Genomic DNA, 13,366 nt, shown 5'->3' on the forward strand with positions numbered 1-13,366 from the left:
AAACTCTTGTGTTGCTCTTAATGTTGTACTTTGGTATTTGGCAGTATTTGCTCTGTCTGACCTAGTGCTACACTGAGGTCATTTCCCCGATGAAGAGTTAAATTAAAATGTGGCTATTGTAATCATTTTGGATGCCCAAATGAAAGAAATATGAATTGCTTTTAATAGAAAAGCATTGATTTTCTATTCTTTTGAAAATATAAAATACTGTACATATAACTTACTTCAGTTTGATAGTACACAGAATGATGTTAGAATATAGTGTGTGTGTATATATATATATATATTATATAGAGTATAATAAATATTATATAGCCTAATCAATGTTGTAAAAAAATGCAGCTGTTCTAAAAAAATGAGCAGTTAAAAAGTCTCTTATTAGCCTCTGTCAGTAGTAGACTGACAACAGTGTTAATTTTGAATTGACCTTTCTTAGGAAAAATATTAAATCAGTTAGCAGTATGATGTTGCTGCTATCTAATTGCAGACTGAATGAGATTACTGTGTCATATGACTCAACAAAGCTAGAGGTGCAAAGTTTTATAAGCAGATTTGCTTTCATATCTCCTGTCACTTTTGATTAGATTAATGAGAGGGCACTGAAACCAGCATTTCTACGAAACAGTGTGTCTAGTCAGAGGTCGGCCAGTGGAAGGGCTGAAAATAGGAGCCATAAGTCAGTTAACAGGGTCTTCTCTGTGTGGTTTTTGGAACAGGTCTCCTGTCTGTTCTCTGTCCCTGCTCTCCTCAGAGATCCACAGATGCATGCTGGGATATACGAAAGAAGGAAATACCTTGGCCTTCTGCATTCAAGCCAGTGGTTATAATTAGACAATAAATTAAATGGTAAAATCAGTTTTGCGGAAATGTTGAACCGCAGCAGATTCTCTGTCTTACCTCTTTTTATTATTTTTGTTAGTGATCATATTTGATTTGATTACAGTGTAACCTATCTAGAAATTTGGAGGAATCTAAGAAAAATACATGGACTAGCTAATAGCAGCGACTATACAGTTTCTTCCAAAGTTAAGTTATTACTCCCCTTTATAATACAGTGGTAGTTATTGATTTTCAGGGGTACATTTGATAATAAATTCAGTAATAATAAAACATTTGCTCCATTATTCAAACTCTGACATTCATTTTCAGAATCGGACCCACATTTTTGATAAACGTCTATTCATGCCATACCTGCCCCAGGTTTGAGGCGACCACCGTCGCGAAGGGATCTGGTTTAGATGAATGGGAGTCTTTCATTGCCCCGTCAGGCCTTCCTCATTTCCTCCCCCCCTCAACCACATATACTCCTCTGCTCACCACCTCGTCCTCCCTCCCCACCTTGAGGCCTCCCTACCTTGCCAAAGCCATGAGACCGTCTATTCATGCCTCGCTGACACTACCTGTCTGAATCGAGCACACTCATATACATATCTGCCTATTCCCTGGTGGAGCTGTGGTGCTCTATGTTTCCATGCCATACCACCAGTATTGACAGAAGATGCACTTGTCTAAAGATAACATTGGTTTGTGTTGGATATTTCCAGAGCAGGTCTGCTAGCCTGGATAGCCAATAGTAAAATAAGCCTTATTCAGGACAGCATTCTAACTTTGCTTTGCACACCAAAGTTGATTTTATAACTTCCAATGTATTATAATAACATGCAAATAACATACAGAAGCTTTGCAATAGCCTTCTAAACTGATCCTCCCACTGTCTGATGTGGAAACTCCTTTTGCCTTTCTTGATCTCTTAGTTCTCCTACCTTCCTAGAGAAACTGTACTGTATAGGCTTTTGGGAAGTGACTAATTGTTGTACGGGGTTGTCTAATTACAGTTAGCTATGGCTGGACTAAAGGTATGTTGCCCTGGGCAAAGGTATGTCAAAGGACCAATGGTGACGACTACTTTTGATTTGGCCAGTGATGCCCTGTAATTACAACATGTGGTTACATTTTAGTAGAGAAAAGACATCATGGCTATCTATCACAGCAAATCTTAACAGTGCTGTGTACTGACCGTTCACAACATGGAGGTTGTCCTCATGCAGCACCCCTGAGGGAACACTAGCTGCAGTTCAAATCGCATTCTTTTACTTTTTAGTTTTAGTTTGCTGTAGCTGCCTTCACAAAGTATGTACTGTTGCATGCAGTATGCATTCAATTGGGATCTACTACATAGTCATAACATTGCACTTTGAACCTTGACCCTTGTGTTCATATATCCGCTGCGCAGAGGATTGTGGGTCAGAATGGCCAGAAAAGCATGCTGGGTTGCTCAGTGCTGAATGCGACCAGATGCAGTCGGACATCCTGGTATTTCTGGCGTACTGCATTTGACATACTAAATCCTCTGCTGGCATACTACATAGTATGGTAATATGGGTACGCACAGACTGTTACGATGCACTCCTGTAACCTTTGACTTCTCCATGTGTATTTAAATCCCATTGTGCCTTATGGCCAGGTCAAGGTGGATAATGCTTTTAGAAAAATATGTGATTTTCAACAAAATCTCAACAAAAATCACAGTTTAATATATTACCATTATATACTCTATCATCCTTTGATAGCAAGAATTATCATGCACTTAAATGCTAATGCTAAAAATGCATGACAAAAAGAGGATATAACAGGTATGGATTAGTAATTTCCACAAGGATTCACAAGTTTCACCTGTTGATCTTGACCCCGCTTCTCTCTTTCAGCCTCTCTCTATTCTCCTTGACCTCTGACACCGTAGTCATTAACACACAGCCTAGTGGGCCTGTTTCTGTTCTTTACTATGCTGTGCTGAAGCCAGGAGGGGCATATTTTTGGAGCTCTGGCTTTACTCCAAGTTGCCAGGGGCTTTTATCTCAGCAGTCCACAATGGAAGACAGGTCTAGAGCCTCAGCATAACTCTCCCCAGGTGTTTCCAAGCACAAAACATCTTTTACCATTTCAGCTGCTCTCTCTAAATCCCTGCCTGTCGGTCTCTGGATCCCTATTGGTGTTCCCTTTCCTGAGTTGACATCAGTTTCTCACTTGCCTTGTTTTGGCTTCGTGGATTGACGCCTGTTTGTTATTTTCAACTGGAAAGTTAATGCACCGTTCAAGGAAGAAACTTGCCCATATGAGTGCAATTTCTACAAGAAAATTACTATTACTGTAGTAACCTTGGCAAGTATTAAGATGATTATCTGATTAATTTAAGTTGTCAACGTTAGTACTTTTCAAAAGTTTATTATGGTATAACCTGCAGGTACAGGCTCACTTAGTCTTTTCTTGTTCCCATGTACATGTATTGTTCAGTCAGAAGTTGTACACTGATTTGAACACCACGTCTCCACAGCCTATTTGTGTGCAGACGGGTGGCTCTCAGACATGGACTAATTAGAGCTGACTCTAGGCAGGGTTCAAGCATTTACTGTTGGTCTTAGGGTGACACATGAGGTAATACATGTCAACTTGACTCAGAGCAAGGCTTGATCTCTCTTTCTCTGTCGAGCCTTCCCAAACACACACATACACACTGACACACACTCAGCTGAGGCCTTTCCAGACTTGCCACCTAGGTTTACTGCTGTCCCATGCCCACTTGGCAGGTCAATTGTGTCTTTTCTTGGTCATTATAGTAAATGTTAGTTTTTAATGGCTGACACAGATGTTAAATGATATCATATCTTTCAGGAATGGTGCACAATTCTTAGTACAACTCAGACACCACGTTGCATTGTGCATTTCAACAGGAAATGTATCTCAGTTTCAGACAGTTGAAGTGAGCTGATGCTCTGGTTACACTGCAGGATCAATAATTGTAGCCATTACAAATATAATACCTGGAGTGTAATAACTTGTATGAGCAGAAGTACTGTGATTTGCCCATTAAATCAGAAAGCTGGAATGAGGGATATCAGTAAGATAGGATCAGGTATTTGCCAATCTGAGGAATGGGCCAAAAACCCTTCAATGTAGTGGCAGACTAAGCGAGGCAGAATGGGTTGCTTGTTCTAGTTTCAAGTTTGGTGTGTAGATGCACTGTGTCATACCTGTAATTGACTGACAAGAGATGACTAGAGATGCACTGATGAGAGAAATCAAGTTAAAGTAGCATTCCACCCACCCAGAGTCACAGAAATCTCTGCACTGTCAAACTGAAGCTTTGCAGCCAGATGTTGATGGATGGTTACGCAGAGAAAGTTTCAAGGAGAAGCACTGCTTGTTTTCCGATGGGACAAGCCTTAGCACATGGATGTTTATACTAAGGTACATGTTCGGGATCCATAGATCTAGTTTTAACACAGGGAGGATACACACTCACGCACATTCTCTTGACAAGTTGCAGCCTGCTTCATTTCTGCCAATCGTCTATTCTGCTCTTCAACGTATATTGTCCCTGATCACATAAGTGCATCAGGATTTTACCTCTGGGCTCTGTGTGCTTGTCTGCCAAACATCCTAACCAAAGACATGCCCCTTTTTCCACCTCCCAAGAACCCCCCTCAGCTGTCTTCGCAATGTGTATAAAGGCTCAAAAACCTCCAGGAACTCGGTTCAAGCTATTACAGACTCCAAAGAAAAATCCAGATGCTTTCGCCAATATGTTTGTTGTCTTGCAGTGAGCTGTGTGCTTTGGCTGTAGGACTGATAACAAGGCGAGACATTGCTGGAGCAGTGTCAAGCATTGTGGGGTGTCCCGTCCCAACCATAGAGAACATTGTGGTTTGAGCAACTTTCCCAAACAATGGCTGAGGTTTTACTCTTTCCTGTGTGCTATTTCAATGGTTTTCATACAAAGTCGTTGTGAATTTTGGGCTTTTGCTCAATAAATATATATATTTTTTTCAGGTGACATTTTAGAGATGTCTTGCGGGCTAAGGCTTCGAATTAAAAGCTGAACAGGTTAGGTTTGATTTGGAGCTTGTCGGATTTGGTGGCCAGTGACGATTGTGTTATTTGAGAGTGAAAGACACAAAGGACATTTGTATTATTACATAACATTGTAGGCAATGATTACAAAAATGTGTTTGTTAAAGGGTTAGGAAACATTTATTTACTGTGGCAGAATATTTCACCGTTGAACTAAAACTTAAACAAAAAGTACTGCAACACTAAATGTATGGTAAATGCTGAAGAGTAAACCTTGCTGAATAGGTATTTCACTTTAGCACGTGGCCATGCTAGGTGTTGCTTGTGTCTTGATTCTACATGTTTATTTGATTTCCTGAGGTAAAATCTGGCGCTGATAATAATAATAATAATAATAATCTTCCTAGTGTCTGAACTTAGTTTCCTCCCTGCACCATGTGAGTGTGGACTCTGTGGGGTGTGGGTCAAGCTGTTTAATCATACCAGTGGGGGGATTTACTCTGCCAGACTCTGTAAGTGTATGGGACCAAAGAGATCACATCTGCAATTTGAGATTTAGATTTATGCCACTGCACCCAGTATGTGTGAGTGTGTGAGCAAGATAAGACATGACCCTTGTGTGCGTGTGTGTGCGTATGTATGTGGGCAGCCTTGTCTTGTCTGTTTGAAGGGATCTAGTTTCAGCCTTTGTAAATAGATCTAATTCAAAATTGTGATTTCTAATGTTAACTATATCTTTTTTTAAATGTCATGGACGATTCCATGTGGGTGAAATATGTTCCTGTATGAATTAAGGTGAAGTAACAAGTTTATTTTTCTGTTTTCTGCAGGGCGACATCCAGCAACTCCTGATTGTGGCTGATCCCAAAGCAGCATATGACTACTGTGAACATTACAGCCCAGACTGTGACACTCCCCACAGTGAATCTCTGCAGGCCCAGGAGCCAGAGGAAGAGGTCAGCCAACCAGGGAGGGTGGGGGAGATTCGATCAATGGAGGGCCCTGATTTTTAACAGGAGATATTGAAGAGCTTCACTTCCACCTGTGTATTGCTTCTTGATCGTATTCATGGCCTTGACATGCAAAGAAACCAAAGCTGTCAGCTCTTATTTGCATATGAAGTTTAGTCTCAATTTGGAGGTAGACATTTTGCAGCCTTAGTGATCTAATTATTTATTTAAAAAGGGGTTTAGTTCTTAGTTAATTAATAATATAACTGATTAATGTTAAAACATATATTTCTGTAGTATTTTGGCAAGTTATTTATTAGATCTTTGAAAATAATGAAAGCAGCTGATAGGGATATCTATTCTGTTTCTCTGATCTTTTTCTGCAATTCATAAACGCCTATTAACCACAATTGTTTACTTATAATTCTTACTCCGGTGAGTAAGAGTTGGAAACAAGAACAAGCAGCATCCAAGGACACAGTGGAATATGTGTAACTAGTTAACCCTTCTTTTATATTTGCCCATTAATCATAAAGATGATTACAAGGGGCAGGGTGAAACAATCATGGACACTTCCCAGCTATAAAATGATACGTCAATGAAAGCTTAATCACAGAGATCCATCTATGTTTAGTTAAAAATAGGAAATACATATACTGCCAAATACCAGGATATCAGTTAAGCATGGAATCATGTTCAAACGCCACTTCCATGTTGCAGCATGAAGTGATAAACCTTTATGACTGGAAGTTGGGTTTCCCCCTACACTTCAGTATTATTATATTGTACAGTTGTATTTCTCTGTCCTTGTTAAGAAACTGCAAGAGGACTACATCAATCAAACCCTTTAATCTTGCTGAACTTCACGTCAAGTCAGGAAGTGTACAATTTACACGCTTGCAGTGAGAAAGTTCCATTACGATATCCCTTAAATGCAGCTGGTATTTTTGTCTTTGAGGTTTTCACTGTTGTTTTCCTGTGTTTTACGAGCTTTTAAACATCCCATCTGCTTACATGTTTGAAGGAGCACATGGCTAGTTTCAGCATTTATTTTACTCCTTTGTTCACCATATTAGAACCATTATCTAATACAGTAACACTTGGCTTTGATTATCTAAAGGTTTTGATAACTCATAATATGTTAATATGTTATAAATGATACACTATAATACCTTATAGCATTATAGGTTTTAACTTTTAAACATGTAGCATGGCCATGATGATATGTACCATATGTATCATCTTCCTGCTGGAAGGGCACTAATGCTAACGCTAAGACCTCTCTTCATTCCTGTCTCTCTCCTCTCTCTCTCTCCCAACCTATCTAGTACACTACTGACGATTTAGATTACTCTCAGTTCTATGATTACTCAGAGGGAGCCACAGACACCATTCCAACCGATGAGTATTCTGAACCACAGGTAAATGGAAAAAAGGCAAAGAAACGGAAAAAAAATGTGTTTCCTGTAATGTCTCTTTCTGTCTGTCATGCATTCCATCCCTCAGTTCGTCTTGTGTTGTCTGTCTCAATGTTATGTTTATGTGCACACAATAATCTAAAAACTTTGATTAATCAGCTTAATGACAATATTTTTGATTGAAGTATTTCAGCCCAAAATATTGATTTACCTCACTACAATTGAAAAGTAATCTAGGTGTCCTGACCTGGTTATGTCTACTCTGATAATGACCTGAGTGTGTGCATGTAAACATTCTCAGTGCGTCAGTTCTCCTTCTATCTGTTTTATGAGGCTGCTGCCTTCTTTTATTTGGAAAATACCATCTGCTTTGATTGTCGTTATTTTTTTGCATTCCAGCATGTCTTTAAAACTATTGTACGCATTATATATATATTAATATGGATATCGGCAACATTTTACATTTTTTAGTTTGGAAACTGCAGCAGAAGCACTTTGACTATTTTATTACTGCAATAGCTGTAAAGAGTTGCTGAAAAGCAAATCCTGTGTGTTTTGTATCTGTCCCAGATAGATACCTACGTATATGTGCCTGAAAACTCTCCTGTGTTCCATGAAAGGCCCAGTCCTCGATTGTTGTGCAGCATTCTTTCTACCCAACTGTTACATAATCTAAAGTTATCGCCAACATTGTCAGCGATTGCAGCCCTCGTAGTTGATGTTCGTGGTCAACATTTTAATTCACACCATGAAGACCAACTACTGTACATGGGCTGATACTGCAAAGTTGAGCACATGGACAGTTGGGTTGGGAAAGACTCTGTTCAACAGTTGTGGATTGTGTTTTTAAATAATTTCTACTTTTCAATGTTCCATGTTTGTCTTGGTGTTCTTTGTCGCCGCCACCTCTTCCAGAGAAAGAAACGTAGTGTCTCCATGAAAAAGAAGAGGACCAGAAAGTCCCTCAGTAAAACTAAGGCCAAGCCCTTAAACTTCTTTGCTGCCAAAAAATCACCAGCTAAAAAGTTTGCCGCTAAGAAGAAGCGACAGATGCCTGGCTACCAGGCCACAGCGCCAGCACGACCCAGAGGCAGTTTTAGGGTAAACGTCCACGTAAAGATGAGACCAAATCCCATCAAGATCTTCCTGCCTTGAAGGGAAAATCTGTGATGACAGACTTAGAGCTCCCTAACCTCTTTTGTGTAGAAGTAGCCAGCTTGAAAGGAGCCCCTAGCAAATAACCCCTGGGTTGAGCCTTTATGTTAACCTTCGCAGCCTTTATGTTAACCTTCGCTTTATATGTCTTTTCCTTTTTTCAACATGACTCAGCCAAACAATGTAGGAGATTACAATACAGACTTTGACTACGGAACTGTAGATGGTACTCAAACTCAGTCTCCCTTTGCCACGAGCGGACCCGATGAGGTAATTTTCATCTTCATTCTCATCTACTTCTAAAAACCAGTGTTGGGTGTTTTGGGAAATGGGAGCCAGGATGATTTTGCCCAAGGAAGTATCTGGTATGAAATGACAAAGACACAACCACTCTCAGGAATTGATGTCTTTTGACTTTCTAAAAATGTTGCTGAGTGTTGAGTGTTGCAGAATTGATGGACAGGGAAAGAATTTTTTTTTCTTACTTAAAAGCTACAACCCAATTGTTCCACTAAATTCACCATGTGGATCCTAGGGATGCATCGCATGCTTAGAAATAATGCGGTGGACACTGAGTATTTGTAGCTTTATGTCATGTCATACATTTTTGGCTAAGGCTGCACATGTTAGTTCTCCTCATTAGACCCATTCAGACACTGCAAGTTAACTTAGTTGTTTTAAAATGTGTGGCATCTGGAAGTAATTGTGGGTTTAAAGTGTGAGGTTATCTGGATAGTATCAATGAAAAACCAGCAAATGCCAAGCTCGCTGTAATGTATGTTAATATTATGACTAGAAAAGGAAATTTGCTCGGGGAACATGCAACCCTTCTAATAGAAACCACTCAGACTTTCAGTGAAGAAACATGTGCATCATTACCAAGAGCCAATAATACGTCCTCTGATATTTAGAGATAGTGCTGTTTGCTCAGAACTGTTGCCTCAGTCACTCTGACTTGTCTGCTTTTATTACCCACACTAAGAGTGGAGCGATGACAAGATTTGCAGCCTTATCCAGGATTAAAAGAAGTTAATGATGGCAGAGCCTGGCTCAGCCAATGCCACTTACAGAAAAATGATAGTGGAGATTATTTTTTAAATGATATATGCCCTGTCCATCACATCTTGAGCTTGATTTTGATCACTAGTTCTGCTAATTACTTCTAAAAGAACTATGATCACCAAGTCTAAAATCTCCTCACAGCCAGAATGAATGTGCATTGTCTACCGCAGTGTTTGACAAAGTGGATGTGATTCTACAGGTAATTTTGAATATATAAATTGGCAAGATGGGGTACTGTCAATAATTACTTTGTAATTGCATCTGTTTTGTTGCTTTCCAAAGCTAAACAATGATCAATTTGGAATGAATGGTGATTGTGGTTGCAGTACTTGTGCCAAATACAGAGTGTACCGGGGTAAACTCACAGGCGGCTCAAAACATTTTCTATCCAAACGGATTTGTTGACCAACAGATGTCAATTTTAGTTGTATGTCTCTTGATGCACTCTGTATATCTGCACAGCTGCTGCAATCTGATGATTCATGATATGTCCATGAAAAATCGCTGCTTGTGTCATTTCAGACATCTATTTCAGCCTTTCTGTACTCTCTGTATCAGTAGTATGATGAGAAAGAAAAGAAGGCTGAGATCAAGTCTGTCTTGACATAAACACACTTTTGATTTTATTCAGGCATTACGGCAACACTTTATTCCTTTGTATTCTAACATGATGTGTGTTGTAGGGATTACTGCACTACTTTACTTCACGAATCTCTGATCTAACAGAGCATACAGTATTTGTAACATATCCATCTTGGAAACGTTTAATACCAGTTTTCTAAGATTGTCAATGCACATACTTAATCCAGTACATAATTAGTAACATGATTCAGTACATAACAGTATATCGTTTAGCCCTTTGATTTTGGGTATATTCAAATTACTATAACACAATACTGCCAGCCCAGTATGTGTCAGATATTTTCTTCATTCCTCCAAGATAGCTCAAGATTGTAATTGTTGTTTGAGTAAATAAGGTGTTACCGTTGTTATTTAGAATAGTGTTTTCCGCACATCATGCTGAATATATTTTCAATTTGCTTTAATAACATCTAAAAGTAGACTATTTGCCTCACTTGCTTAACTAACATCCTTATTTCCTTGGTTGCTCGCCATTACCTCCCCTCTTCGTCGCCTGGGTAACACCTGGAAGGCTGTGGAGGAGGATGTTTTTGGTGCGTATGACACCGAGGCCACTCCCATTGCTCCGGAGCCCATTGTCCCGGAAACGGTGGACAACTTGGACACTGGTGCGGAATATGGCATTAAGGAATATGACCTAAAGGAGTATGATGATATGGACGGGGTTGACAACAGGTTGTATGATTACGGGACATATGATGAGTATGGCAGGGCCCAGCCCGAACCCACGGCAACTGAAGATGAGGAGGTGGGGCCTGGGGTTGCTGCTGAAACTGACGTTTCTGAGAGCACGAGAGTAAGTACCACACCCTGGCCTGGTGACTGACGGGTGTGAGCATGAACGGCACGCATTAAACGTCTCTGTTTGTGTTATGGACTCACTCTGCCTTCCAGTGCACGCCTTCCTAGTTGGTTGCTTGGCAATGTGTCATTGACATGTTGAGTGTGGAGTCTTGCTGCTGTCTCACTGGTGTTCTATTGGTGATTTAATGATTGACATCTATGATAGGGACAATGCATGCAACTGTGTTTTCTTAGAGAGGGTGTTGCTGATTACCTTTTCATTTGGTAGATCTCATTCTGACATTATTCACACTCGCACATTTTTGTCTTCTTTCTTCAAACTTCATCTTTCTCTGCACACAGCATTCAGTCAGTGTCGGCCCAGCCTGCACACCACCCATACATACCGCCCCGTCCCCACCCACTCATCCCAGCAGTCGGATCAGACCCCTCCCTCTCTTCCTCTGCCACTATAACAAGCAGCCTGTCTGTGACATATCCCTCCCTGTATGCTCAGCAATTAGCCCATAACTCATCGGCAGCTGTCTGCACAGTGCACACACACTCACACACAATAATCAAGGTGTTATTGCTTCTTTTCACTTCCCTCCCAAACTTTTGAACTCTGCCCTCTCCAACCAAACAACAGTCAGATCTAAATATTTAATATCCTTCTCTTCACTTTGTCTTTATGTTTAGCCATTTTAGTCCCAGTTCTGTTTAAATATACCCACTGTCAGGACATCATCAGACATGATGTTGTGTCTGTGTACCTGTGGGTATTTTTACCATGTGAGGACAATGTTCTTCTACACTTATATAATAGTACTCCTCTAGGCACAGACTGCCCGCCCTCCACTCCTAATCCTCACCCCAACTTCTCCACCGTTACCCTCAAAACACAAAGAAATACAGAATGCAGCTGAACTAATTCACTGCCACTAATGAAATACATTTGTGTTCAGAAGTATATTATATATTATATTTGTGTTATTTTGTGAGGTCTGCATGACAGCACAGTGGCAATGCAATGACAGCATTGCTCCATTTCAAGCACATCGAGGTCCGTGTACAACTAACATTTTGCTGGTTTGGTTTCATCATGTTATTTCACTTTCTGTTGTTCTTGATTCAATGCCTCTATAGCCACAGTAGATGCAACTGAATATGGGATTGTTCAAGCACTAACACACGTTCTTTTCACTGGCTGAACGGCCTCCTCCTTGCTCAGCATTGCTATTCACCTGTGGACTATAGCTGCTGTGTGAAGCATGACACCTCTGTTCCTGCTCTGTCACTACAGGATGCTGGTGCTGGAGGAGCCTTTGGCCAGAAGGGAGAAAAGGGCGAGCCGGCTGTCATTGAGCCTGTGAGTAATATAATCATGTCATTTTTGCTCAAATTATTACATTCACTTAGTGAGCTGTCTCATTTTTCTCTCACTGCAAATGGTCTAAAACCAGGTGACATGAAGTCAACTCCTGGACTACATTTTTACTGCTTTTAAGACCCTTTATAAAGCACTGGTCAAACACCCAAAACTTGCAGCAGAATTTCTCCCCAAATTTGTTGACCTATCCTGAACCTGCTGTAGCACAGGACAGTGGTTGTGGTGTGAAACAATGTGTTTGTTTTTTAAAGGGCATGCTGATTGAAGGACCACCAGGATCTTCTGGCCCAGCTGTGAGTATATTGTTAAAAAGATATAAGTCTGCATTGTGCACCTGAGAATAACTCATTTAATGAGCTTGTCTGCTTGTGGTGTGCTGACTGAGCTTTCTCTTCTTAGGGTCTTCCAGGTCCCTCAGGGCTACAAGGACCACCAGGCCCCTCTGGAGATTCTGGTGACAGGGTGAGTTGTCATTTATGCCCCCAAACAAGTGACATTTTTAAATGTGTGTATACTGTAAATATAATGTGAGTTTTGTCATACAAAATTATCAGCTTACCTGTTCAGTTGTTCGATGTAGAGACCAAAAATCAAACCAAAGTAAAACTGAGAGATCATTGACTCAGCTACGCAGTGCAATAATCTAATAGGCAACAAAAAAGGGTTGAGTGTATAAGTATTGATCACATCATTGGCAAGGTAACCTGTAAGAGACTCTTATGCCACTATGCCACATTATATTACATTTTGCTGCTGCATAGAACCATCATAGAAAGCCTTTTTATACCATGGCCACAGAAGATATGTTTCTGATTGGCAGGTGACCAATAAGATTGTATATTGTGACTCTTCAAATATTGTTAAACAGTTCAACCATCATGTAAATCAGTGTGGAAACACTGCAGTAGCATTAGCAACAATATTTATGAACTGACTTTGCCTTAAATAGTAGACGTCAATTTGAACACAGCCATGCTGTGAGAAGCTCCCTGAAGCACAGTAATGTACTCCAAAGTGCCTCAATGTAGAACAGAATGGAGTCAGTGGAGGGAATTTGGCTTACTTGAGCTCCATCTTATTTTCACACTTTTACTGCTTATGCATTATGGCATACTTCC

The 13,366-nt window shown here is 40.3% G+C and overlaps 1 protein-coding gene across 1 annotated transcript in view; it reads left to right on the forward strand.

Annotated features, from left to right (window-relative positions):
• Window positions 1-13,366, forward strand: part of col11a1a (collagen, type XI, alpha 1a) — a 77,902-nt gene that overhangs the window by 10,391 nt on the left and 54,145 nt on the right. The window contains exons 5-11 of the mRNA XM_076095595.1: window positions 5,679-5,804; window positions 7,127-7,219; window positions 8,546-8,641; window positions 10,587-10,871; window positions 12,162-12,227; window positions 12,500-12,541; window positions 12,648-12,710. Of these exons, the coding sequence (XP_075951710.1) occupies window positions 5,679-5,804; window positions 7,127-7,219; window positions 8,546-8,641; window positions 10,587-10,871; window positions 12,162-12,227; window positions 12,500-12,541; window positions 12,648-12,710 (771 nt within the window). The remainder of the gene's footprint in view (window positions 1-5,678; window positions 5,805-7,126; window positions 7,220-8,545; window positions 8,642-10,586; window positions 10,872-12,161; window positions 12,228-12,499; window positions 12,542-12,647; window positions 12,711-13,366) is intronic.

Source organism: Anarhichas minor, unplaced genomic scaffold (assembly GCF_050575085.1).
Source record: "Anarhichas minor isolate MPS153535 unplaced genomic scaffold, ASM5057508v1 ptg000001l, whole genome shotgun sequence".
NCBI classification, from domain to species: domain Eukaryota; kingdom Metazoa; phylum Chordata; class Actinopteri; order Perciformes; family Anarhichadidae; genus Anarhichas; species Anarhichas minor.